Here is a 23152-nt window from a genome sequence, read left to right as displayed (position 1 = left end):
AGATTTAGGTTGATCCTTGCGGATGAGTATCACTTGGGTGTTGTACGGGCATGACAAAAGGGCACTCTCATCTTTTCATAATTTCTAGAATAATCTTGATATGACACAACAATAGCTCATATTTTTAGCAGGTCGATCATAGAGTGAACCAATTTGCCAATTTTGAATTAGTATGCAAGATGAACCGATCTATTTTTTTAATTATGGTGTTTTTAAGTAGGGGTATAGTATTATTTAAAATAATATAAACCTATATAAGAATACTATAATTGACATAAGAATCTTCCTATTTATTTGTTTTGGTTTTTAAGCCCGTAAGAATACATATTTGAAACCATGTTTTTCGTTGAAGTTAGAATTTATTAGGTTTTAAGTATTTGCTTCAGTTATAATGTTTTTGCATAAATTTATAATATTTTGATGAAGGTATAGAAATACTATAAGTGTCTTAGAAAACATAGTAACAAATACAAAAATATTCCTATTTAGTTGTCCTTATTCCTAAATCAATATGGATGATTATTTGAAACTCTATTTTTGTATATAAGTTAGTTTGTATTGAGTTTTGAATCAATTTATCTCAGTTATATTGTTTTTGAATGTTTTTAGTGGAGATGCTAAAATCACTATAAGTATATTCAGAAACATTATAACGGATAGAGTTTTTTAATAAAATATTTTAAAAAAAAATGAGGATGTTTTAGAAATTAGAAAAAAATTGAAAATACTCTTTGCAAATTTTAACAAGAGGACATCTCTAGAAGCCTATAAATAAGATTTTATTTTGAGAAATTTTAAAAATTACCCAAATTCATTTTCTTTAGGTTGAATAAAATAAATAAACGATTATGCTCCTCAGTTTTTTTTTTTAAGAAAACAAATTTATTAAGAGTAATTTAATTTGCAAGGATATATAAAGTATCTTTGTTTAGATAAATGTGCAAAAAGTTCAGTAAATTTTGTAAAATATTTTTCAACCACAAAATAAAATTTAGTTCATAATCCCAATTTGTTAGATGGTTAATTCTTTCTAAGAGTGAAGATAAATAATTTTTTTAAGATTTTTGGATTACATGAGATTTTCACAGTTATACATGTGCCTTTGATCCCACCCATAACACCACCAGATAATCTGGTCTCATATGTGAAATAATCATGTAAGTCAACCATGCATTTGCGAGACACGAATTGTGCAACTGGTGCTTTCGGAAACGAATATGATTCCGAGATTGAGTAATGATGGAATAGTTTCGCAAATACATTCGGGAACACCTATTACTGTTTGCCACGCAAATTTAGCGTGATTCTTTATAATAGCAGTATAAAAATGTACACGAAGAACACGACTGCAGAAACAACAACCGTCGGAAGCCACTCCACTCCATCAATCACCTCAGACGGTCTGATCTCTGAACTGGTCCACGAGTGCCACAACCACTGCCAAATTATTGCGAGGACAGGACGTACCTTGTGATCCTCTCCTGATGCCATCACCATCCCACACTGGCTCATCTAAGCCGTCCATTATATTTCCAACACAATTTAAATACAACTAATATTCTTCTTTTTTTTTTTGGTCACACCTAATCATTATGAACCGATGACTCACTACGTTATAGACTAATAACGAAGAACCCGAACACTGGCTGGATCGTGATTTATCACCAATCCCCAGGGCTTTCCTTTCTTCGTATCCTGACCGCTTATCCATAACTGCTGGGCAAGGACCGTGAAGGGAACTCGACGGCTCAGATTGGCCCACGCGAACCGACAAATCGAACCGGCGTGTCAGATAGTTGAACCGGAGTTGGGAGAACTAAACCCGGGTCGTACCCCTGGTTAACGGAATAGACAAGCGTTGAAGAGGGGAGCAAAAAGTGAGTGGCGAGCGAAGGGATTTTGGAAGCTGAGATCCTCTCCCCCTCTCCCTTTTATCTTTAGATCACGCATCTATTTACCTTCTTTTTATGACGTAACTTGCTTCGTTTTATGGGGCTTTGTAATTGATTGGTATCGCTTCCTTTGGGGGAAAAAAATTCTCGTTTTTTGATTTCTTTTCGGTGTGATTTGAGTGTTTTGCCCCAAATCTGCGGTGGGAGTCTTCCCGATGTGATCCGAGGGAAAATGGGTTTCGGTTCGATCTACCGGCTTGGAAATGGACTTATCGGCGAGTTCTGTGCTAATTTCAGGAGCAGATCTGAGTAGAAATGGAGTTGGTGGAGAAAGCTAGATGAAAGGTGGGATCTTTACTACAGTTGTTATTGGCATTTCTAGTGGTGTTCCATGGAACTTGACTACAGATCTAAGTGTTGTGCTCTTTTTGCTCCTAGCACTAAGCTTGAGGAGACGGTGCGAGGAAAGATCGGCGGCACTGAGGGTTCCGGTTTTGCTCTTTTGCCATGACTTACTTCCCAGAGGAGGTGGTGGAGCACATCTTCGACTTCCTCAGCTCGCACCGCGACCGTAACATCGTGTCGACGGTGTGCAAGGCATGGTATCGTGTCGAGCGGCTCAGCCGCCGCATTGTGTTCGTTGGCAACTGTTATGCCGTGCGGCCAGGACGAGTAATGGCGAGGTTCCCTGGAATGAAGTGTCTCAGCGTCAAGGGGAAGCCCCATTTTGCCGATTTCAACTTGGTCCCACATGATTGGGGTGGCTTCGCGCTGCCATGGATTGAGGCCGCCGCCCGCGGTTGCCCTGGTCTCGAGGAGCTCCGTCTGAAGAGAATGGTGGTGTCTGATGAGAGCCTTGAGCTCCTTGCACGCTCCTTCCCCAACTTCAAGGCCCTTGTTCTCGTCAGCTGCGAGGGTTTCACCACTGATGGGCTTGCTGCGATCGCTACTCATTGTAGGTGAGCATCTGTTGGTCCTTATTGCACCTTTCGAGTAAAGATTAGTTCTTGTTCATGTGCTCTTACTCGGTGATGTTCGATGGCCTTGGGGTAGCTCCTTCTTAGCTTCTAATCGGTGAATCGAGTTAAAGTTTTTGAGTTTTTATTGTATTTTTGAATTTGTATCTCATTATAGTTTGGCCTTTCTTAATTTAAATAAAAAAATAAAATTATATCTAGTAGGAGGATTGAGCGTGTCCTTTTGTTACCCTGTTCGTCAGAAACTCATTCGTGAATGTGGAGATAGTCTCTTGGTAGATTATGCTTCTTAAAGCTTTTTTTCAGGTTCACAAAAAATCAAACTGGTAATATCATGCAAGGCTCTTGTGATACTTAAGCATGTTAAAAGTGAATCAGGCTGCATTAATTTCTTTTTAGCTTGTTTCAGGTGCCAAATTACTGATTGCAACTTTCTTTGATGTTTTCTTTGCTTGCTTGTTGCTAGGGGTCTTAGGGAGCTAGATTTACAGGAAAATGAGGTGGAAGATCATGGCAGGCAGTGGCTCAGTTGCTTCCCTGATTCTTGTACTTCCCTAGAGTCCCTGAACTTTGCTTGCCTCAAAGGGGAGGTGAATGCAGGTGCTCTCGAGAGACTTGTTGCTCGGTGCGTGAACCTCAGGAGCTTGAAGCTTAATCGTGCAATATCTGTTGAGTCACTTGCCAGGATGCTTGCCCGAACCCCCCATTTGGTCGAACTTGGAACTGGTTCGTTCACCGTTGAGCACCGTGCTGAAGCTTACCAGAGGCTGATACATGCCTTCCGAAAATGCAAGTCACTAAAGAGTTTGTCAGGTTTCTGGGATGTTGCTCCACGCTGCCTGCAGTCTATCTATTCCATCTGTCCAAACCTTACTGTTTTAAACCTGAGCTATGCTCCTGCAATCCAGGGTGCTGATTTAGTAAAGCTGATTCGTCACTGTTTCAAACTTCAAAAGCTTTGGGTGAGATCTAGTTGCTTCCTCTTGTGATTGCCTTGTTTTCTTTCTGTGACTTGATCAAACTGTAGCTCGAGTGATTTTGCAGGTATTAGATTGCATCGGAGACAAAGGACTAGCAGTTGTGGCTTCCACTTGCCAAGAGTTACAGGAGTTGAGGGTCTTTCCTTCTGATATCTATGGAACTGGCACTGCCGCTGTGACTGAAGAAGGGCTGGTTGCCATATCTTCAGGGTGCTCAAAGCTGAACTCTTTGCTGTATTTCTGCCACCAGATGACAAATGCTGCACTCATCACTGTTGCAAAGAACTGTCCCCATTTCACACGGTTCAGACTGTGTATCCTTGATCCTGGGAAGCCAGACCCCGACACTAATCAACCACTGGATGAAGGTTTTGGGGCTATCGTGCGCTCGTGTAAAGATCTGAGGAGACTATCACTATCAGGTCTTCTAACCGACAAGGTTTTCTTGTATATTGGTGAGTATGCTGCACGTCTTGAGATGCTTTCAATTGCATTTGCTGGTGATAGCGATAAGGGAATGGTTTACGTGCTCAATGGATGCAAGAATCTTAGGAAGCTTGAAATAAGGGACAGTCCATTCGGTGATGCTGCACTTTTGGAGAATGTGGGCAAGTATGAAACAATGCGATCCCTTTGGATGTCATCCTGTGATGTTACTTTAGGGGGGTGTAAGGCACTTGCAGCAAAGATGCCGAGATTGAATGTGGAGGTCATAAACGACAGAGACGAAAGCGATGAGATGGAGGAAAATCCTAGCGACATGCATAAGGTAGAGAAAATGTACGTGTATCGGACTCTGGCTGGAGCAAGGAATGATGCACCAGAATTCGTTGAGATATTGTAGAGTCAGGCTAGCAAGTGGTCTTCAGAAGTAATTGTGTTTGGATTTAATTTCATGTAATGTTACCATTACCATTATCGTAGTCATCTTTGTAGACTCCAATTATGGATGATGAGGAACGCAAGTCTGAGTCTGTAGATTTTGCTCTTGTGATAAGAGACTTGTCTGCTGATTTTTGCGTCGAAGTGCTTTGCTTTCTTATATCCTTGTGATTCCATAATGCACAGGTTCTCAACAGTGTTATCTGTCGCTTGTGCTCTTGAATTCATATCAATGGGTGCATTACAAAGGGGACGACACAGTACGTATCATTTATTTTACCTCACATTGTGAAGACGTAGGAACTCACACCATGGCATGTAACACATGTGCAGCCTTACGTAAACGAATGACTCCTGATACGTACTGCAGTCGCTTTATTCCAGCACTCATTGGCATTATGGAAGGGTTGAAGAAAGAACTGGAGATGGTGACAGGATAAGCTTGTCAGATGGATCGTCTTTTGTCTATGATATGGCTACATCTGCGTCCTCTCCTGCAGCAATGTGTTCGAGCTCATCATTCCTTTCACTACCCCTTTTTCGTGTTCGGTCACGGCTGCTTGGCCTTTTCTTTTCTGCATGCTGTGGGCTCTTCGCAGACGCGACCAGCTTTTCTACCTTCATTTTCCCTTCGGCCTTTCATCTGTGTGTGGACTGCTGGATTCTTCCATGTGCTGAGCTTCGATCGGTCACCATCGCTCAAATTTGGTTCGCGTGGACTCTTCATATTCTCCATTCATTTCGGTGGGGACTGCGAGCTACGATGAATGAATGTGCCTTTCCTGCACCTGTTCACAGTCTGTTCATGGAATTTGCAGATTGAAATGTTATCAACATCACCAACTCTTTTTCAGGTAGATTATAGTGTTTGATCAGAATCACAAGATGTTGTTATATTACACGTTGGGATGACATTTGCGATAGATAAATCGACGTTACTTTGCCTAAGAAGCATTCGAGAACGAACGATTGGATCTTGAGCATCCGATTTGATATCGATCTATACGAAAATCATCGAGATCGAATGAGATTTCTAATATCGTCCCTTCGAAGCTCAAGTGTATAACAAAATAAAGTAAAAATTATGAATAAAAAATCATTGACCTCAATTATTGATGTATGATTGATCCAACTAAAAGAAATATTTCACTTGGAAAGAAAGATATAGGTAAAATATTTTAGGAAAATTATATTAATTGATGTCCTTATTGAGGTAAGAGAGACTTTTTATGATTGATTCAATTGAAAAAAATATTCCACGATATAGGTGGAATATTTTAAGAACATCATACATTAAATTGATGTCCGTATGGCTTAATTGTTAACCAAGGTCTTAGCCTCCTCGTACTAACTTAACTATCACATGTCCAATCTGATTAGAGTAAATATTTCCCCTATCACTATATAGTTTGTTCATACCGAAAAAGTGTATAGCTTATTTTCATTAAATGAAAAGAATTTTATTTTCTTATGGCTTAGTGATCGATGCATTTGAGATATGATATACTTTTAGTAAATATTGTTGTACATTTAGATGTCAGAACAGTAATTTAAGTTAAATTGGAGAAATGTTCGAATTATTTTAAGGCTTTTTTTATTTAAGACTAGATTTTGGTCTGTGACATGAAAATCCATATTTCGACTAAATTTATAGTGGGGTGAAGAATAAAGGGACAAAAAGAATAGGATTAGAGTCCTGTCTTTTTTTCTCCCATGATTTAGTTTGTTTATGAGCATTTGAGTAACCCGTAGAGGTTTTGCAACATATCGTAGAAGGTTATATCAAGCACATTGCAGCCAAAAAGAGGTCATTTCTTGAATGATAATAATATTAATCATCCTAATTGAGTAAAAGAATACAACAACATGGTTGATCCTAATTTATTTTTGCAAAGAGAGTTCATGCTGGCACCATTATTGCCATAGTTTACCAAATTGTTCGACGGTAAACCGAGACCCAATTGATGCCACAAAAGGATCTTAGCTTTGCTTTCATATGCTTTAACCCCGAGTTATAATCAATCTATGCATTTATATATTTGTAGAGGTTATTTTCGATATATATAGAGCGGAAAATTTTCAATTCAATGTTTTCTAATGTGTTTATGATATTTGAAGTCTATCCAAAAAACACTATAACTAGGTCTCTATTTTTATTCATAAATTATTGATGATACTTACCTAAAATCTTATTTTTATATATGAGCTAATTTATATTGAGTTTTAAGTCAATTTGTCTAAGTTATAGTGTTTTTGAATAGAAGGATAATATTTTGGTGGAGGTGTCAAAAACACTGTAAGCAACGTTATCCAATTCATTTTATAGACTTGGCATATTGACTTTATGATGCTTTGAGTTTGAAGTTTTGATTTTTGAATCAATTTATCTAAGTTATAGTATTTTTTAAAATAAACTTAATAGTGTTTTGATAAACGTGATAAAAGCACTCTAAGCCTATTCAAAAAATTATCTGATTCACCCTATTAATTAATTTCTCAATTATAATATTTTTAAATAAATAGGCATATGTATTTTGAGAAAACCATAACCCTATTCAAAAATACTATAATCTATATAAAATTATTCCTAGTTGGTTATTATTCTTTCTTAAATCAATAAGAATACTTATTTAAGATTCTATTCTTAAACATGAGTTATTTTCTATTATATTTTGAGTCAATTTATCATGTGATAGTGTTTTTGACTAGACTTATAATGTCTTGATCAAAATGCCAAAAACACTTAAGCTTATTAAAAAATATTTTCAATCCAGATTTACTGTGTAAATTTTATACATCGGGGATTCAACTCATTCACCTCATAGACCGGTCTATAAGGTGTAAGCAGTATCACGCCAACTATCTTGCTAAGGGCATTTTAGAAATATGACAAATAGATGTTGCTATTTAGGAAACATGAAAAAGGACAGTACGTCTTAAGAAAGAAAAATTATATTAAAAAATAAGTTTTTGATTTGGTGTGTGTACATATGAATATGTATATATACATAGGTAGATTATTCTTTTTGCATTCCCCGTATTCCTACACCTTACCGTTTCTTCTTCATGCATACAATTTCCGTTGTTTATCACCTAATCATTATTATTGTTCTCTATAATCGATTCTTCCTTCGTATTTGTGGAAGTATCGATATATATATATATGTATATGTATATATATGTATGTATATGTATGTATATGTATGTATATGTATGTATATGTATGTATATATATGTATATATATGTATATGTATGTATATACATGTGTATATATATGTATATACATGTGTATATATATGTATATACATGTATATATACATACATATATACATATATATACATACATATATATATACATATATATATATATACATACATATATATATATATACATACATATATATATATATACATATATATATATATATACATACATATATATATATACATACATATATATATATACATACATATATATATATACATACATATATATATATATACATATATATATATATATATATATATATATATATATATATATGTGTGTGTGTATATATATAATGGTTTATGTATTCATGTTTCACTATTCGATTCCACTTTTTTCCTCTCTCGTTCAGCTACCTCTGTCCTTTTTTTTCTGTCTTTAATTTATAATTCATTGAAAATAACAAAAGAAATTATTAAAAAGTCATTTTGATAAACTCGGATTTGTTTTGATCACTTTCATTTTTAAAAGGGTGATTAATGAGAAGAAGAAAAAAAAAGAAAACACGACAGGGATCAGTAGCAACAGATGATAGATGATGTTGTTTCTTCTACGATTTTGGAAAGTGCAAATTACTATTTTCTCAGTGTGTTGAGATGATCAAAAACAAAAGTGATCATGATGATGAAACAGTCAAAAAAATTTTGGGTGGATCGATGGATCGACTAAGTAAATCATACATAAGATTGAGCTGAATTATACTCACTTCTGTTGTACTGCAACATCATGACGTGTTGGATGCTGGGCGAGTCTTGCAACAATGTCATCGTCTCCCTCGAACACCATACGTTATCTCGAACATGTTGCAATGTCAAGAAGGGAAGCAGCAGTTGACCTCTACATGTTATCTCCACCTGTGTTAAGTTCATCATTGACGTGATCAAGTTTTATTGAGGCAAGTAAAGAGAGTCATGATTGTGATTATACTCAAATTATTGTTGTCTCTTTAAACCAAAAATCTACAATCGAATCTGTATAGGATAATGATCAGTCTTGACAAACGTCTGAGCTGTGTAATAGCGACGTTTCATGCTTTATATACTAGTGTACTTACAACTCTCTCTCTCTCTCTCTCTCTCTCTCTCTCTCTCTCTGTGCCTGCCTACGTGCGACATACATCATGCTGAAATCGCATGCACGTCTCCTGACGTACGTTACGTCTTATATGTATACGAACCCCACACCACCTCTTTCCTTAGAAGCCAACACAAGTCAGCATTCTCTCTCTATGAGAATGCTCAACGTTGAAGCAACGAGAAATAAGATATCCTAACAAGAAGAAATTTCCCCATGCATTCCCCTCATGGACGGTTGGTGACACAAAGGAAAGCATGATTGGTGGAAACCATGCTTTCTCCCTCTATGTTTTCATGCTTTCGCCTTCGCCAACTTGGAATGATTCTGTATGTAGCTATCAAATCTTTACCATGGGGTCTCTAATACATGTTCTCACTAAGTGCACCACTTACATCCTTGATGGAACCTCTTAACAAAAGTTCTGAGCTGTTAGGGTGAGCACAGCTGAGCGAAACCATGACGACAAAAGGCATGGCAGCATAATGGGTTCAGGTAGGAGAACGATGAGTCAAATGGCATCATAGATGAAGATATGGTCTACATGCGTGCCATCCAATAGAGCATAATGCAAGATAGCTGCAATATTAACAATGAGAATCATATGTATTACTTCATTAACTTCCATTTTACTTATAGCTAACTTAATGTGCAGCTAATTTTGATGAATTGATAGCTCAAAGTTGACTTGATGAACAAAATATTTTCATGGAAATGATCAATTAAGTAACTACTGATATATGTAGGTGAGGATGCAGTAAGCCAAACAATGAGAATATGATATTAAACAACACTATAATAAGCTTCATGTCAGAGTTCATAATAAGGTAGCCTACATATTTTCTGACTGGAACAAATGCATTTGATTTGCATTACACAATTAAGTCCACATGAAACAAACAATACATAGATTCTGGATTATAGTTATCTACCAGTGCAAATTTCTCTCAAGTGTAACAGATTATTGATTGAATGCAAAAGACACAAGGCCAACCACAATAAGAAACATACTTTTAGCTAACTTCAACTTGGATTTGATCTCTACTCCTTGCGCATTTAAATGCATTTATGTTTAAATAAAATTAGCCTCAAATCTCTATTTCGAAAAGGGAAAATAGCGATCACATTAGTGTCAAAGCATCTTAAAGACTGAGATGGAATCAAGAAGAATTATCAATGCTAATTTTTTCAAACATTGTCGTAAATGGTGATGGTGCAGTACAGATATCGGTTCCAGTCTGATGTTAGAAAATTAGCAATATTTCGAGAATTAGTTTTATAAATCTATACTTTTTGACAACAATTCTGAAGGGTGACATCTCCATCAACACAAAGAAATTTAGATCATAAATTTGATCTTTCATTGCTTACAGGTGTTTTGGTGACCACACTTCACATAACAATCAAACGTGTTGTTCTTAATTTTGTTCTGTTGTTAGGACTCCATTATTTGATGAAAGACAGCAAAAGGTTAAGGATTCAATTCAAACAATGTCGCATAAAGAAGATTAATTTAATAATCTGAGAAAATTGAAGTATAAAATGGCAGTGAAAAGGAGAATAGGATCAAAGTCAAATGCTTCATAATTTCTATCAAATACACAATGGAACAAAATCATGAGCACCTACCAGAAGCAATGTCATTGATTACGGAAGGCCGATGCCATAGCCTTATCCTTCTACTGATTAGAACTATAAATTTTTGATTAGTTGAGATTCTAATGCATATCAACAAGTCGATGGTATTTTGTATTCCTATAAATTGAGATTAAAGCATCTGATGGTATTTTGTATTTTCCGGTTGTAAGCCAACGTTAAAAATATAGCGGCTATTTGATGCATCTGATCATGATACAAATGCACAAGATACTGATGCAGTAAATTTCTTTGTTCTATCCAAGAAAATGCATTTTGTATTACGGCAATCACAAAGAGTGTAGGGAGCTCAAGAAGTTGGCAATTCAAGCAAGACCTTGCAGGATCATGATATTGGTCCAACATGAACTACCATTCAATGGTTAGTCAAAGAAGCCAAACTAAACTGAACTGGATCCTTAGCTAAAAATTTCATAATCCTGGAAGATGAAATAAAAGACAAGCTCCAGCTTAACATGATACTTCACAAGATTAAGTAAAAGATGATCTGCATCTCTTAAGCCTGTGATAGATGATGCATTGGTAAATTTGGTCTGCTTGAACTATATAGAACCTTTTTTGTCTTGTGTTTGATGTAACCTTAAATCTTGGAACAAGATCTTAATGTATTAGAGAAGGAAAACAGTAGTTGGAGTCCTATCACATGATCCGGGACATACTAATGACCATATATATATCCACCAAGTCTACAAGCAAGATCTTACAACATTATGAGAAGAGATTCGCATAATCGATGGACAAGTGCTTTCCATACAACTGCAGGTCGGTGTCATGTAAGGATCGGTGGAAGGTGGTGTTTTGGGGTTGTCACAGGCGACCAACTCGGGAAAGGACAATACTGTCCCCAAAAACTTTTACCATTTTGTGGAATAAGATACAAAGAAGCCATTGCCTCTCCTTGTATGCATAGCAGAAGCATGGCATGCAAAGTCTTCTATGAAGCTCTTACTCCTATAAAGAACTGCCTTTTCTTAGCTATGTCTGTCCTATTTTTGGCATGTCAAACCTACTTGTAGAAAGGGGTTTTTGCCATGATGGGTTCTAGTGCTGAATAGCAACCTATCTTCCCCGATCACTACCCAACCCTATCAGTGCCAAGATAAATCGCAAGGGAGCCTTATCCATGGTGATGGGCAATGATGTACCACTTAGACACTAGTAAAAAATTTGGATTCCCACATTTCTAAGGCACAGAAATGCCAGGAAAACAGTGTCTTTCCCTCCTTTGTGGATCTAGCAATCTTTGCTTGGAGTAATGGCATTGGGTCAAGCATTACTGTATCCAACACAAGAAGCAACAAAGAAAGCAATGGGATAGAGTTCCAAGTACCTCCGACTCATCCTCCAAACCCAGCCTGGTCGCCAGGTACTTCATCAGCAACCTGACTGTCATCCTTCCATCCCTACAAGCAGTGAAGAACATGATCGCTGAGTAAAGCTATGATGTCCTGCAGATATAGCATCTAAACCCCAAAAAAGCAGCTCAAATAGGGAATCATGATGAGAGAGTGGAAGTACTTAATTCTCAAGTAGCTCTTGGGTATCTGTGGCAAAAAAGGCTCCCGCCCTCTGCAGTAACGCGGAAATAAAAACAAAAAGAGGACTTCGTGAGGTCAATCGTTGAAGACAATACCAAAAGAACAAACAAACAACACGGGTTCTTCGATCTCCATCTCCTTTGTTTATGGAACGACAGAACGCAATAAATAGGAAGGATTGAACTACTAAGTGTTATGTAACCTATTCGGTCCTCGTAACTTACTGGTTTTGCGCAGCCCGAAGCATGAACCAAACGCCCGACTGCGGTCTGCGTGGTGGGCTGACCACCCTCATATCTGGCCAAACCTCTGGCGCCGACGGTAACGCCGGGCTCGAGATCGGGTACATGAACTGACGGGCAACGAACTCCGGCATCACAGGTGGTGGTATCATCGACGATGTAGCCCCCATGGGGAGATTAGCACTCCAAGGTCCCCGTGGCATCTCCTGCCGGTAACTCGCCCAAGGTATTACCGTCGTGCCCATCACGGGAGCTCGAAAGCCGCTGATACCCCGGCTTGTGACAGGGTACGTCGCTGACGTAGGCAACACCGACGACGAGGAAGGCTGACCGCATAATAACTCGATCTCCACCTTCAGCCGCTCCGGCCTAGATTCAATAGCGGCGGGAGGAGAAGCGAGGCCTAATCGGAGCCAGTCCTTGGAACTGTTGGTGTCTTCCCCGACCTCTACGGTGCCTGGTCCATGTTGTTCGTCTTCTGGAGCTGAGGAGGGCTTGTCTGCCATCGAGCAGTTCGGCTTCAGCGGAGACAAGCCGTAGATATCATGGAAACGAGAGTCGCCACCACAAAAGTAAGCCCCGTAGGTCTCGCAGTGTCGGCGGAGGAGATTCCAAGTTGGGACCATCGCGTCATACCATGGTCGCAACCCCTATCCTCCACCGTCCGGCCTCAACGAGCTCAAGGCGAAGCAGCAGGGAAAGAAACAGGCGGTGATCTAAAGGATGAGGAGGAGGATAACAAGTCAGCTAACCGGTTTACGGGCGTGGGCTAACTCTAGAATCACTCACTTTCCATGTAATTCCTCCTCCCTGAAAGCTTGTAGAGAGACAGAAAGAGAGAGAGAGAGAGAGAGGAAAAGGAAAAGGAGAGACCCGTTAGTTTCAGACGGGAGAAAGAGACGCGTCCGAGTCAGTTGTGAATGTGCACAAACATACCCTTAAAACAAATTAATAACATATATATATATATATATATATAATTCCGTTAAATCATACTTGCTTCGGAAATGCTAAAATGTTAATCTGACCTTTGTTCGGGGACCCACATGTAATGCGCCTTTACGTGGGACGACATGGGGGGCGGTAGGCCCCGCCCGAGGGGAATACATGTCACGAAATGATGACATGGGGGTGGAGCGGATTACGAGGGAGCCCATATGAGGGCTTTGGACTATTAACGGACCGGTCCTCTCCGAAGGCACGAATCTCGAGGGGGAAGGGGGGGCTCGCCATCATTTCCTCCTTTCGTGGGTTCGTATGCCCACGAACAAACCGAGCGGGGTAGGGCGGGGCGTGGGCCGAGATGGCGTGCCGTACGACTTCCGTGTTGAGTGGGACCGGACGCGGGTATGCGGGAAGAAAGAGACGGTGGGCCAGAGGAGGGACCCACGGATCGAATCGAATCCTTGGCGGTGATTTGACGGTCGCAAAGGCGCGAGGGACCCGACGAAGAGGGGCAAGGGGAGGCGTGCAGGGCACGTGCTTCTGCTGCCCTCGCCTCGTCTGCCGCGGGGTGCGGAGACCTGACGTTTGGGATGACTCGCGTTAGAGCGCAAACATAAGGTGTTCCGCTATCCTTGCTGGACTTTAATTGTCGCACATAAATTTTCGTTCCTTTGATGGTAGATAGTTTCGGGCGAGCAAGAAATATTCGTCGATTTTGATTATGATTAATATTAAAAAAAAAAGTAAAATGGCATACGAACATTCTAGTGTCACATCATCATATATTCAATACTCGAGCAACATTTACTGAGTCATATGTTTCAATACCCAATAAAAATCTAAGCGGATATTTAGTCAACATATCCGAGGTTTCGAAGCAGACTTTATCGACAATAATACTTAATACAAGATGGTTACTCATTAGACCTTAAAGCATGAGTGACCTTGACGAGTACCCTCGAGTTTCTCGTTTTTAATGGTCAGTCACCAAGTCCTCAGCCACCATTCCTAACATCAGTTAGTCATATCCTCGATTGAATCCTTGTGACGACGATGATGTTAAGCAAAGTTGGCTCTGTTGCACTAAAGCTGTGGAGGCAGACAACCATATCAGCCATTATCACTTTTGATGACTTGGTTAGTTTGGTCTATTAATTGGACGATGGCTTGCTTGCCTTTTACTTGCATGGTTAATGGTTTCAGGTCTCAATCTTCGAAAGCTTTGGAGTGGTTCTTTGTCTTTTCCGTCTATACTTGTTTCCATTTGCTTACAACTTTAATTTAATTAGTTGATTTACCAACTTTAAGCTGCTGTGAAATTTGGAAAATTATTTTAATATCCTCAATATTCATGGAAGCATCACAAAGAAGATAAACTTAATTGAATTGGATAAATTTAATTGAAAAGCTGTTCTTAATCATAAATTATATCCTTTTTGTTTATCTTGATTTCCCAGTCCACACTTACCACGTTTCCATAGGCAACAAGAGATATTAATGGTAGAACATGTCATTAGGAGATCCTCCGGGTGTGCTCTTTGCCTAAAGAATGTCCATATATATTAATATGGATTATGTGTGCAAATAAATGTTGGGTAACCATTTTGTAACTATTTTTTTGTGAGATAAAGATATTTAATCTCCTCAATAAAATGATGTATAGAATTACATTAAAAAAACATAATTATATAGAATTCCTAAAAGATATTTCATCTATTGAAATATTCTAAACGGTCAGTATATTGTTGCATTATATATATATATATATATATATATATATATATATATATATATTTATTTATTTATTTATTTATTTATATATGTTTGTATATATTTTTTACTAAAATATTAGATATAATTATATATTATAAATTAATATGTTAGACTTAGCAAATACATAAGCATAAGAACTTTCAAGAACAATTACCTCAACTCACTAATCTGATACATAGTGAGGTATTTATAGAGGCCTCAAATACCTAAAACTTAGAGTAAATTGAAAATAGTATCCTAAAAAAAAAACGAAAACAACTTGGGTGCATTGGATGTGTGAGGCGATATTGTGATCTACGTTGAGTGTACTACTACATGTATAGCACTAATAAGATTAGTAAGGTTCTAAAACAACCCTAAAAAATTAGTCCAAGTAACCAAGTATCATAAAGACTTATTTTTAACCCAATAAATAACTTAATTATGGCATAATTAAACATGTGAATGAGCCTAATAACTCAATTAGGACTAATGAAGTAAGTATTAGTAATTTAGATAAAAGAATCAATTTCTTTTCTAGCATGTCAAAGAGGCTCCAATTTCGATTTCAGATGCATCGGCCGCAATGATAAAGGGTCGACTGAAATCTGGTAGTGCTAGCACCGACGTCGTCATCATGGCTACTTAAGTTTGTCGAAGGCAACAGAGGCTTTGTCCGACCATTGGAAGTCATCTTTTTTTAGTAGAGAATTGAGGGGTGCGCTGATCATCTCATAGTCCTTAACAAATTTTTGGTAATAGCCTGTTAGTCCAAGGAATCCACGTAGTAATTTCACGTTTGTAGGTTTCGACCAGCTTTGCATTGCTTCAATTTTTGTTGGGTCTACTGCCACTCCTTATGATATTATGTGCCCAAGATACTCTACTTTTTGCTAGAGAAAACTGTACTTTGGCTGCTTAACAAAAAAAAAATTCTTTCGAAGGATTATCAAAACAACCCATTAATGCTGAAAGTGAGTCTCAAGAGAAGGGCTGTAAATGAGAATATCATCGAAAAATACCAGCACAAATTTACGAAAAAAGATCCAAAAAATATTGTTCATAAGACCTTGGAAGGTTGAAGAAGCATTAGTGAGTCCAAAAGGCATTACCAAAAATTTATAATGGCCGTTATGTGTGCAGAATGTAGTTTTTAGAATATCATCTTCATATACCTGAATTTGGTGGTAATCGGATCGGAGGTCCAACTTCGTGAAGACTCGAGCTCCTTTTAACTCATCAAAAAATTCATCCGCCACTAGTATTGGGTACTTATCCTTGATGGTGATGCTATTTAAAGCTCGGTAGTCGATGCACATCTGCCAAGTTTCGTCCTTCTTGCGTACAAGTAGCACCGGTGAGGAATAGGGGCTGTAACTTGATCGAATCACCCCTATTTCAAGCATCTCCTTTACGATCTTTTCAATTTCATCCTTCTAAAGGTGAGGATAATGGTACGGTCGAGTGTTCGCTGGTGGCTTGCCCGAAAGGATTGGAATCCGATGGTCATGTTGCCAAGTAGGAGGAAGACCGCGCGGCTCAGCAAAAATGTTGACAAATTCAGCAAGCAATTAGGCAAGATTTTGATCTTCAATTTCTATTTTCTTCTCCTCTGATTTCTGCTAGAGATGCATCAAAAAGCCATCATTTATCTTGCGTAAAACTTTCTCTATTCATTGGGTTGAAACGGTGGTTACGTTACTTCCATTCTTCCCACGCAGGATGATCTATTTACCTTTGCAATAGAATTTCATAATTAATTTGGAGAAGTTCCAAGAGACATCACCTAGTGTCATTAGCCATTCTATGTCAAGCATGACCTCAGAGTCATCAATTGGTAGGAGGAAGAAGTTGGTGATAATTTTTTGGTCTTGCAGTAATAGTTTCATCTGCAGACATCTTTGGTCGCACTTTAGGATTCTTTCGTCGGTGACCTTTACGTCGAACTTACTGCAACCTTCAATGTGAAGCATTATCCAAGCAGCAACCTTACTATTTAGGAAGTTATTAGTGTTGCCTGTGTCGATGAGAACAATGATTGGTTGTTATTTGAGAAGGCCTCCAACTTTCATCGTTTGCGGATTTGAGCAATCGGCTAGTGCATGTACCGTAAAGTTGGTCAGTTGTGGATCTTCTTCCACATCTTCTTCTTCATATTTAAGGCTCTCTTCTAGATGTTCAATGACCTCTTCTTCTATTGGTTCAATCACAAGAAGTCTTCCTCTTTTACAGCGATGATCGCAGCTCCATGGCTCGTCGCAATGCCAACATAACCCCTTCGTAGATCGCTCTCGAAGCTCTTTTCTTATCAATCTTTTTGGTGTAGGAGCTCGGTTGATAGTAGGGGGGCTGAGAGCTTTGGTATTACTGGTTAGGGAGCAAATTTAGTCCTCTAGGCTTCATAGTTCAATTGCTCCTCTTGAAGTCGTGCGAAAGAGATGGTTGCCATAAGCGTGTACGGTTGTCGTGCTTTAACTTCTTCTCGGATCTCTGGCTTCAAGCCCTCAATAAAGGTCCCTAATAGCTGTTTTTCAAACCAATCATGAGTTTGATTAGATAACCTTTCAAACCTGGTTTGGTACTTGACACGGGAGTGTCTAATTTACTACAATCTGATCATATAAACCTTGATTATGATATGATATTTTTTTCAACCAACAATGATGCCTCATAATCTCTAACTCAGCTCACTCAAATATGACAGCTCATCAGCATATTCTCTACACAAAGTTAAAGCTGTTTCAAGGTGATTTTCTTCATGACCAAGGAATGGATTAAAGGAGTTGGTTAGCAGCTGTGAACATTTCTTCATGACTAAGGAATGTATTAAAGGAGTTGGTTAGAAGTTGTGAACACTTAATTTGGAAATGAAGGGTTGTTTCATATACTAGTACTTATGTTGGTGTTTAGGACTTAGAAAGGATTTTAGAAAACTAATGATGTTTTGGCAAAAGCTCTCTTGGAGTGCTCCCACAAACTCTGTATCTCTTGGATGCATCCTTTAGTGGTGAGTTTTTTAATTTCTAGTTCTGTATCCTTGTTTAATTTCCATTGGGTGGTGAACTTTCTATATCCCATTGTGATTTTAAACCTGGTAGTGAGCTACATTTCATTTTTATCAAAGTTGTTTCATTAGTTCGCTCCTTTTCTATTTGACAAACTATATTATCAGTTTTCTTTCTAATTCTATTCTACTACACCCCGCCCCCCAATTCTGCAATTCTGCATCACACTGGTAACAGTTTAGTATCAGAGCTAAAGGCTAGATATTATGGCAAGGCAGAATGGAAAAGATATAGTTAGTGAAGGTAGCGACCATGAAGATGATGTTGAGTCGTTGAGACTGCAGCTACAAAGATTGTTGCGTAGTCTACAAGAAAATAATGAAATAATTGAAGAACTTCAAAGTAGACAAAACTAGCATGAAAATGAGGTCCATGAATATACTTCTGATGAAGATACACCTCCTCTCCCAAGGGAGTCGAGAAGATGTCAGACAAGGAATAGAGTCCAAGACGAGTGGCAGAATAGATATAACCCAATATTGGAGATTCCAGAGTTTGAAGGTAAAATAAATGTTGATGACTTTATCGATTGGCTTAATACAGTAGAAAGAATTTTTTTATTTTCATGAACCACCAGAATAAAAGAAGGTCAAACTTGTGGCATTAAAACTTAGACGGAATGCATCTTTTTGGTAGGAAAATCTGAAGAAACAAAGAGAACGTGAGGGGAAGAGTAAAATTGTGACATGGGAAAAAATGAAAAGGGAGCTTAAAAGAAAATATTTACCTCACAATTATAAGCAAGAGATCTTTCTCAAAATCTATGATTTCAAGCAAAAAGGTCTTAGTGTGGAGGAGTACACTGTAGAATTCGATAATCTGATGTTAAAAGGAGAGTTTGTGGAATCGAAAGAGCAAACCATTGTAAGATACTTAGAAGGTCTGAAATATGATATTACTAAAGTGGTTCAACTGCAACCATATTGGTCTTTAAATGATATGAGTAAGTTAGCATTGAAAGTTGAAAAGCAACAGAAGTTTGAAAAGAGTTCTCAGTACGGCTCAAAAGAAGACTATACAAAAGAAGGAAGTTCCAAGCCTACTGTCCAAAGCAAGGTGATATCAAAAGTGTAAGAAAAGGATAAAGAATCTGGTGGCAACAAAAAAATACCAAATTCTTCTATCCCAAGAGGCCGAAAATGCTTTAAATGTCATGGTTTTGGGTGTATTGCTTCAGATTATCCAAATATGAAAATTGTAACTTTGGTTGAAGATCATAGTGATGGAGGAGAAGATGAAGCCAACAATGAACCAAAATATGATGAAGATGAGGAAGAGGTTACTTATACAGATCATGGTTTGACTATTATATTGTAACGTAGCTTGCAAGTGTCTTATGTGGCCGATGATGAAAGTTGGGAGCGAAAAAATATGTTTCACACTAAATGCACTTCTCTTGGCAAGGTGTACTTGGTGATCATTAACAACAGTAGTTTTGAGAACGTGGTTTCTTTATAGATGGTGCAGAAGCTAAAGTTGGACACAATCCCTCATCCACATCTATACTAATTATGTTGGTTGCAAAAAGGAAATGACATCAATGTAACTAAAAGATGTTTAGTTTCATTTTCTATTAGCAAGTATTATAAAGACGAAGTGTGGTGTGATGTTGCTCGTATGGATGCTTGTCATTTGCTATTGGGAAGACTTTGGCATTATGATAGAAGAGTGTTGTATGATGGTTATAAACATATATATTCTTTTAAGGTGAATGAAAAGAAGATTATCTTAGCTTCATTACAACCCTCTGAAATTAGTGCACCAAAGAAGGAAATTAGTGCTTTTATGTCTTATGGTAAATGCAAATGTGAATTAGACAATGGTGGTCATGTTTTGGCCCTAATGGTATTAGAGGAGAATAGACAACATAAGGAGAAACCAGAAATCATGAAACCAATCCTGGAGGAATTTCAAGATGTTATACCGGAAAAGATTCCACATGGCCTTCCTCCTTTGAGAGACATTCAACATCACATTGATCTTATTCCAGGGGCTGTTCTACCTAATAAGGCAGCATATAAAATGAGTCCCAATGAGCATTAAGAACTTTAAAGGCAAGTTGATGAATTGATGAAAAATGGGTTAATTCGGGACAACATGAGTCCTTGTGCGGTTCTAGTCTTGTTAGTGCCTAAGAAGGATAGTTCTTGGAGAATGTGTGTGGACAACCGTACGATCAATAAAATCACAATGGATTATCGTTTTCCTATTCGAAGGTTAGATAATTTACTTGATCAATTATGTAGTACTTCTATTTTCTCTAAAATTGATTTAAGGAGTGGCTATCACCAAATAAAAATAAGGCACGGAGATGAGTGTAAAACAGCATTTAAAACTAGAGAATGCTTATATGAATTGTTGGTTATGCCATTTGAGTTATCTAATGCTCCTAGCACTTTCATGAGATTTATGAATCACATACTTAAGTCATGCATTGGAATATTTGTTGTAGTTTACTTTAATGATATATTGGTATGTAGTAAGACTGAAGAAGAGCATATGATTCATCTTAAATAGATCTTTTTTATTTTAAGATAGCAAAAGTTTTATGCTAATCTAAATATGTATGATTTTTTTACTCATAGTGTGGTGTTTTTGGGGTATGTTGTTTCGAAAAATGGAATCATGATGGATCAAAGCAAGGTAGAAGCTATTCTTAATTGGCCAACACCTGCTTCATTGCATGATGTGAGGAGTTTCCATGGCTTAACTTCCTTTTATAAAAGATTCATCAAGGGTTTCAACTCTATTGTTGCTCCAATCACCGAATGTTTACAATGTGATAAATTCAAATGGACTAGTGAGGCTAATGATGCTTTTGAGCTTTTAAAAAGAAAGGTGATCGAAGCTCCTATCTTAGTTCTACCAAATTTTGACAATGTATTTGAAGTTGAATGTGATATATCTAATGTGGGAATTGGTGTTGTTTTGAGTCAAGACGAAAAGCCCATTGTATTTTTTAGTGAAAAGCTAAATGATACGAGAAAAAAATATTCTACTTATGACAAGGAGTTTTATACGATTTATCGAGCTTTGTCTCATTAGAGTCAATATCTTATTGCCAAGTCATTTGTCCTATATTCTAATTATGAGGCATTAAAGTTCATTAATTACCAACACAAGCTAAACAAGAGGCATGCAGCTTGGGTGGAGTTTTTATAAACTTATAACTTTACAATCAAGCATAAATCTGGTGTTCAAAATGTAGTTGCTAACGGATTGAGTAGAAAGCATTCTTTATTATCAGCAATGGAAGTCAAAGTGGTTGGATTTGAGACATTCAAATATCTCTATGAGAATGATATGGATTTCGGCTCAATATAGCAGAATTACAAATCATGTTCCTTTCAACAATTTTCTATCCTTGATGGGTTTTCTTTTTCGAGCTAATGCTTTATATGTTTTATCTTGTTCTTTGAGATAAGTAATTCTAGCTGAAGCTCATAGTGTTGTTTTGGGTGGACATTTCAGTAGAGATAAGACTTTAGCTCTTATTCAGTCAAACTTCTATTAGCCTAAGATGTTTAGAGATGTGAAGAGATATGTGAAGCAATGCCGAGTGTGTTATTTAGCAAAAACAAGAAGTTAAAATTATAGTTTGTACACTCTATTGCCAGTGCCAAATGCTCCATGGGAGGATGTGAGTCTTGATTTCGTTTTAGGATTACTAAGAACTCAAAGGAACAAAGATTCTATCATGGTTGTTATTGACAGATTTTTGAAAAATATCTCACTTTGTTCCTTGCAATAAATCGAATGATGCATCTCATATTGCTGATTTGTATTTTAAGGAGATCGTTAAATTGCATGGTATTCCAAGAACTATGGTGTCTGATCGAGATTCAAAATTTGTTAGTCATTTTTGAACAACTCTTTGGAGGAAGCTGGGTACTTCTTTGAATTTCAATAGCTTGCATCATCCACAAACCGATGGGCAAACTGAGGTAACAAACAAAAGCTTGGGAAATTTGCTTAGAAGCTATATTGGTAAGAATATTAAGCAATGGGATGTCATTTTTCCACAAATTGAGTTTGCCTACCATCGTTCTATGCATCATAGTATTGGTAAGAGTCCTTTTAAGGTAGTTTATGGTGATAATCATGTTGGTCCTTTAGACTTAATCCCTCATTATATAATAAAGCAATTTAGTGAAGATACTAATGAAAGAGCTAAGCAGATAAAGAAGCTGCATGAGAGTGTGAAAGCAACTATTGAGAAGCAAAATGAGAGGTATATGCATGCTGCCAACAAACACAGAAAACATGTAGAGTTTAATGCAAGTGATTTAGTCTGGATTCATCTAAGGAAGGAGAGGTTTACATCAGGTAAATTTAGAAAACTGAAACCAAAGGCTGATAGTCCATTCAAGGTGCTTAAGAGAATTGACAAAAATGCTTATGAGATTGAGCTACCTAAAGATTACGGAGTATCCCCAACATTTAATGTGGTTGATTTAAGTCTTTTTTATAATCATGTTAATGAATCAAACAAGGATTTGAGGACAAGTCTTTTTCAACCGGGGGAGATTGATACGGGAGTGTCTAATTTACTACAATCTGATCATATGAACATTGATTATGATATGGTATTTTTTTCAACCAATAATGATGTCTCATAATCTTCAACTCAGCCCACTCAAATATGACAGCTCATCAGCATATTCTCTGCACAAAGTTAAAGCTGTTTCAATGTGCTTTTCTTTGTGACCAAGGAATGTATTAAAGGAGCTAGTTAGCAGCTATAAATATTTCTTCATGACCAAAGAATACATTAAAGGAGTTGGTTAGCAACTGTGAACACTTAATTTTGAAATTCCCTATACATGAAGGGTTGTTTTATGCACTAGTACTTATGTTGGTGTTTAGGGCTTAGAAAGGAT

At 37.5% G+C, this 23152-nt stretch overlaps 2 protein-coding genes across 3 annotated transcripts; one reads left to right on the top strand and one right to left on the bottom strand.

Moving 5' to 3' along the window:
• The first annotated feature begins 1854 nt into the window (after nucleotides 1-1854).
• On the top strand, nucleotides 1855-4875 carry LOC135641271 (transport inhibitor response 1-like protein Os04g0395600). Of its 2 annotated transcripts, XM_065156541.1 has the most exons (4): nucleotides 1855-2237; nucleotides 2331-2851; nucleotides 3336-3831; nucleotides 3914-4875. In XM_065156541.1, the coding sequence occupies exons 2-4, from the start codon at nucleotides 2400-2402 to the stop codon at nucleotides 4691-4693; spliced, it is 1728 nt and encodes a 575-aa protein (XP_065012613.1). In that variant the 5' UTR covers nucleotides 1855-2237; nucleotides 2331-2399; the 3' UTR covers nucleotides 4694-4875. The 2 variants fall into 2 exon arrangements, with proteins under 2 accessions (XP_065012613.1, XP_065012614.1); XM_065156542.1 differs by having other exon boundaries at nucleotides 1855-2851.
• A 3708-nt stretch (nucleotides 4876-8583) lies between these two features.
• LOC103988617 (protein LAX PANICLE 2-like) lies at nucleotides 8584-13257 on the bottom strand. The gene is made up of 4 exons (XM_009407200.3): nucleotides 12493-13257; nucleotides 12249-12299; nucleotides 12061-12133; nucleotides 8584-8854 (listed from the first exon to the last, which is right to left on the bottom strand). Exons 1-4 carry the CDS (start codon nucleotides 13134-13136, stop codon nucleotides 8675-8677), a joined length of 948 nt encoding a protein of 315 aa, XP_009405475.1. The 5' UTR covers nucleotides 13137-13257; the 3' UTR covers nucleotides 8584-8674.
• Between the last annotated feature and the right edge of the window lie 9895 nt (nucleotides 13258-23152).

Source organism: Musa acuminata, chromosome BXJ3-6 (assembly GCF_036884655.1).
Source record: "Musa acuminata AAA Group cultivar baxijiao chromosome BXJ3-6, Cavendish_Baxijiao_AAA, whole genome shotgun sequence".
NCBI lineage: Eukaryota > Viridiplantae > Streptophyta > Magnoliopsida > Zingiberales > Musaceae > Musa > Musa acuminata.
Note: the sequence above shows the minus strand (reverse complement) of the source record. Positions and strands in the feature narration are given on the sequence as shown.

What these genes read in the sequence shown, in the direction of transcription:
- LOC135641271 (XM_065156541.1), top strand. Translation starts at nt 2,400, where the DNA reads ATGACTTACTTCCCAGAGGAGGTGGTGGAGCACATCTTCGACTTCCTC. An exon ending in GCGATCGCTACTCATTGTAG is followed by an intron (nt 2,852 to 3,335) that starts GTGAGCATCTGT and finishes GCTTGTTGCTAG; the next exon opens with GGGTCTTAGGGAGCTAGATT. An exon ending in TCAAACTTCAAAAGCTTTGG is followed by an intron (nt 3,832 to 3,913) that starts GTGAGATCTAGT and finishes GTGATTTTGCAG; the next exon opens with GTATTAGATTGCATCGGAGA.
- LOC103988617 (XM_009407200.3), bottom strand. Translation starts at nt 13,136, where the DNA reads ATGGTCCCAACTTGGAATCTCCTCCGCCGACACTGCGAGACCTACGGG. An exon ending in CTTCGGGCTGCGCAAAACCA is followed by an intron (nt 12,300 to 12,492) that starts GTAAGTTACGAG and finishes GCGTTACTGCAG; the next exon opens with AGGGCGGGAGCCTTTTTTGC. An exon ending in GTTTGGAGGATGAGTCGGAG is followed by an intron (nt 8,855 to 12,060) that starts GTACTTGGAACT and finishes AACTTAACACAG; the next exon opens with GTGGAGATAACATGTAGAGG.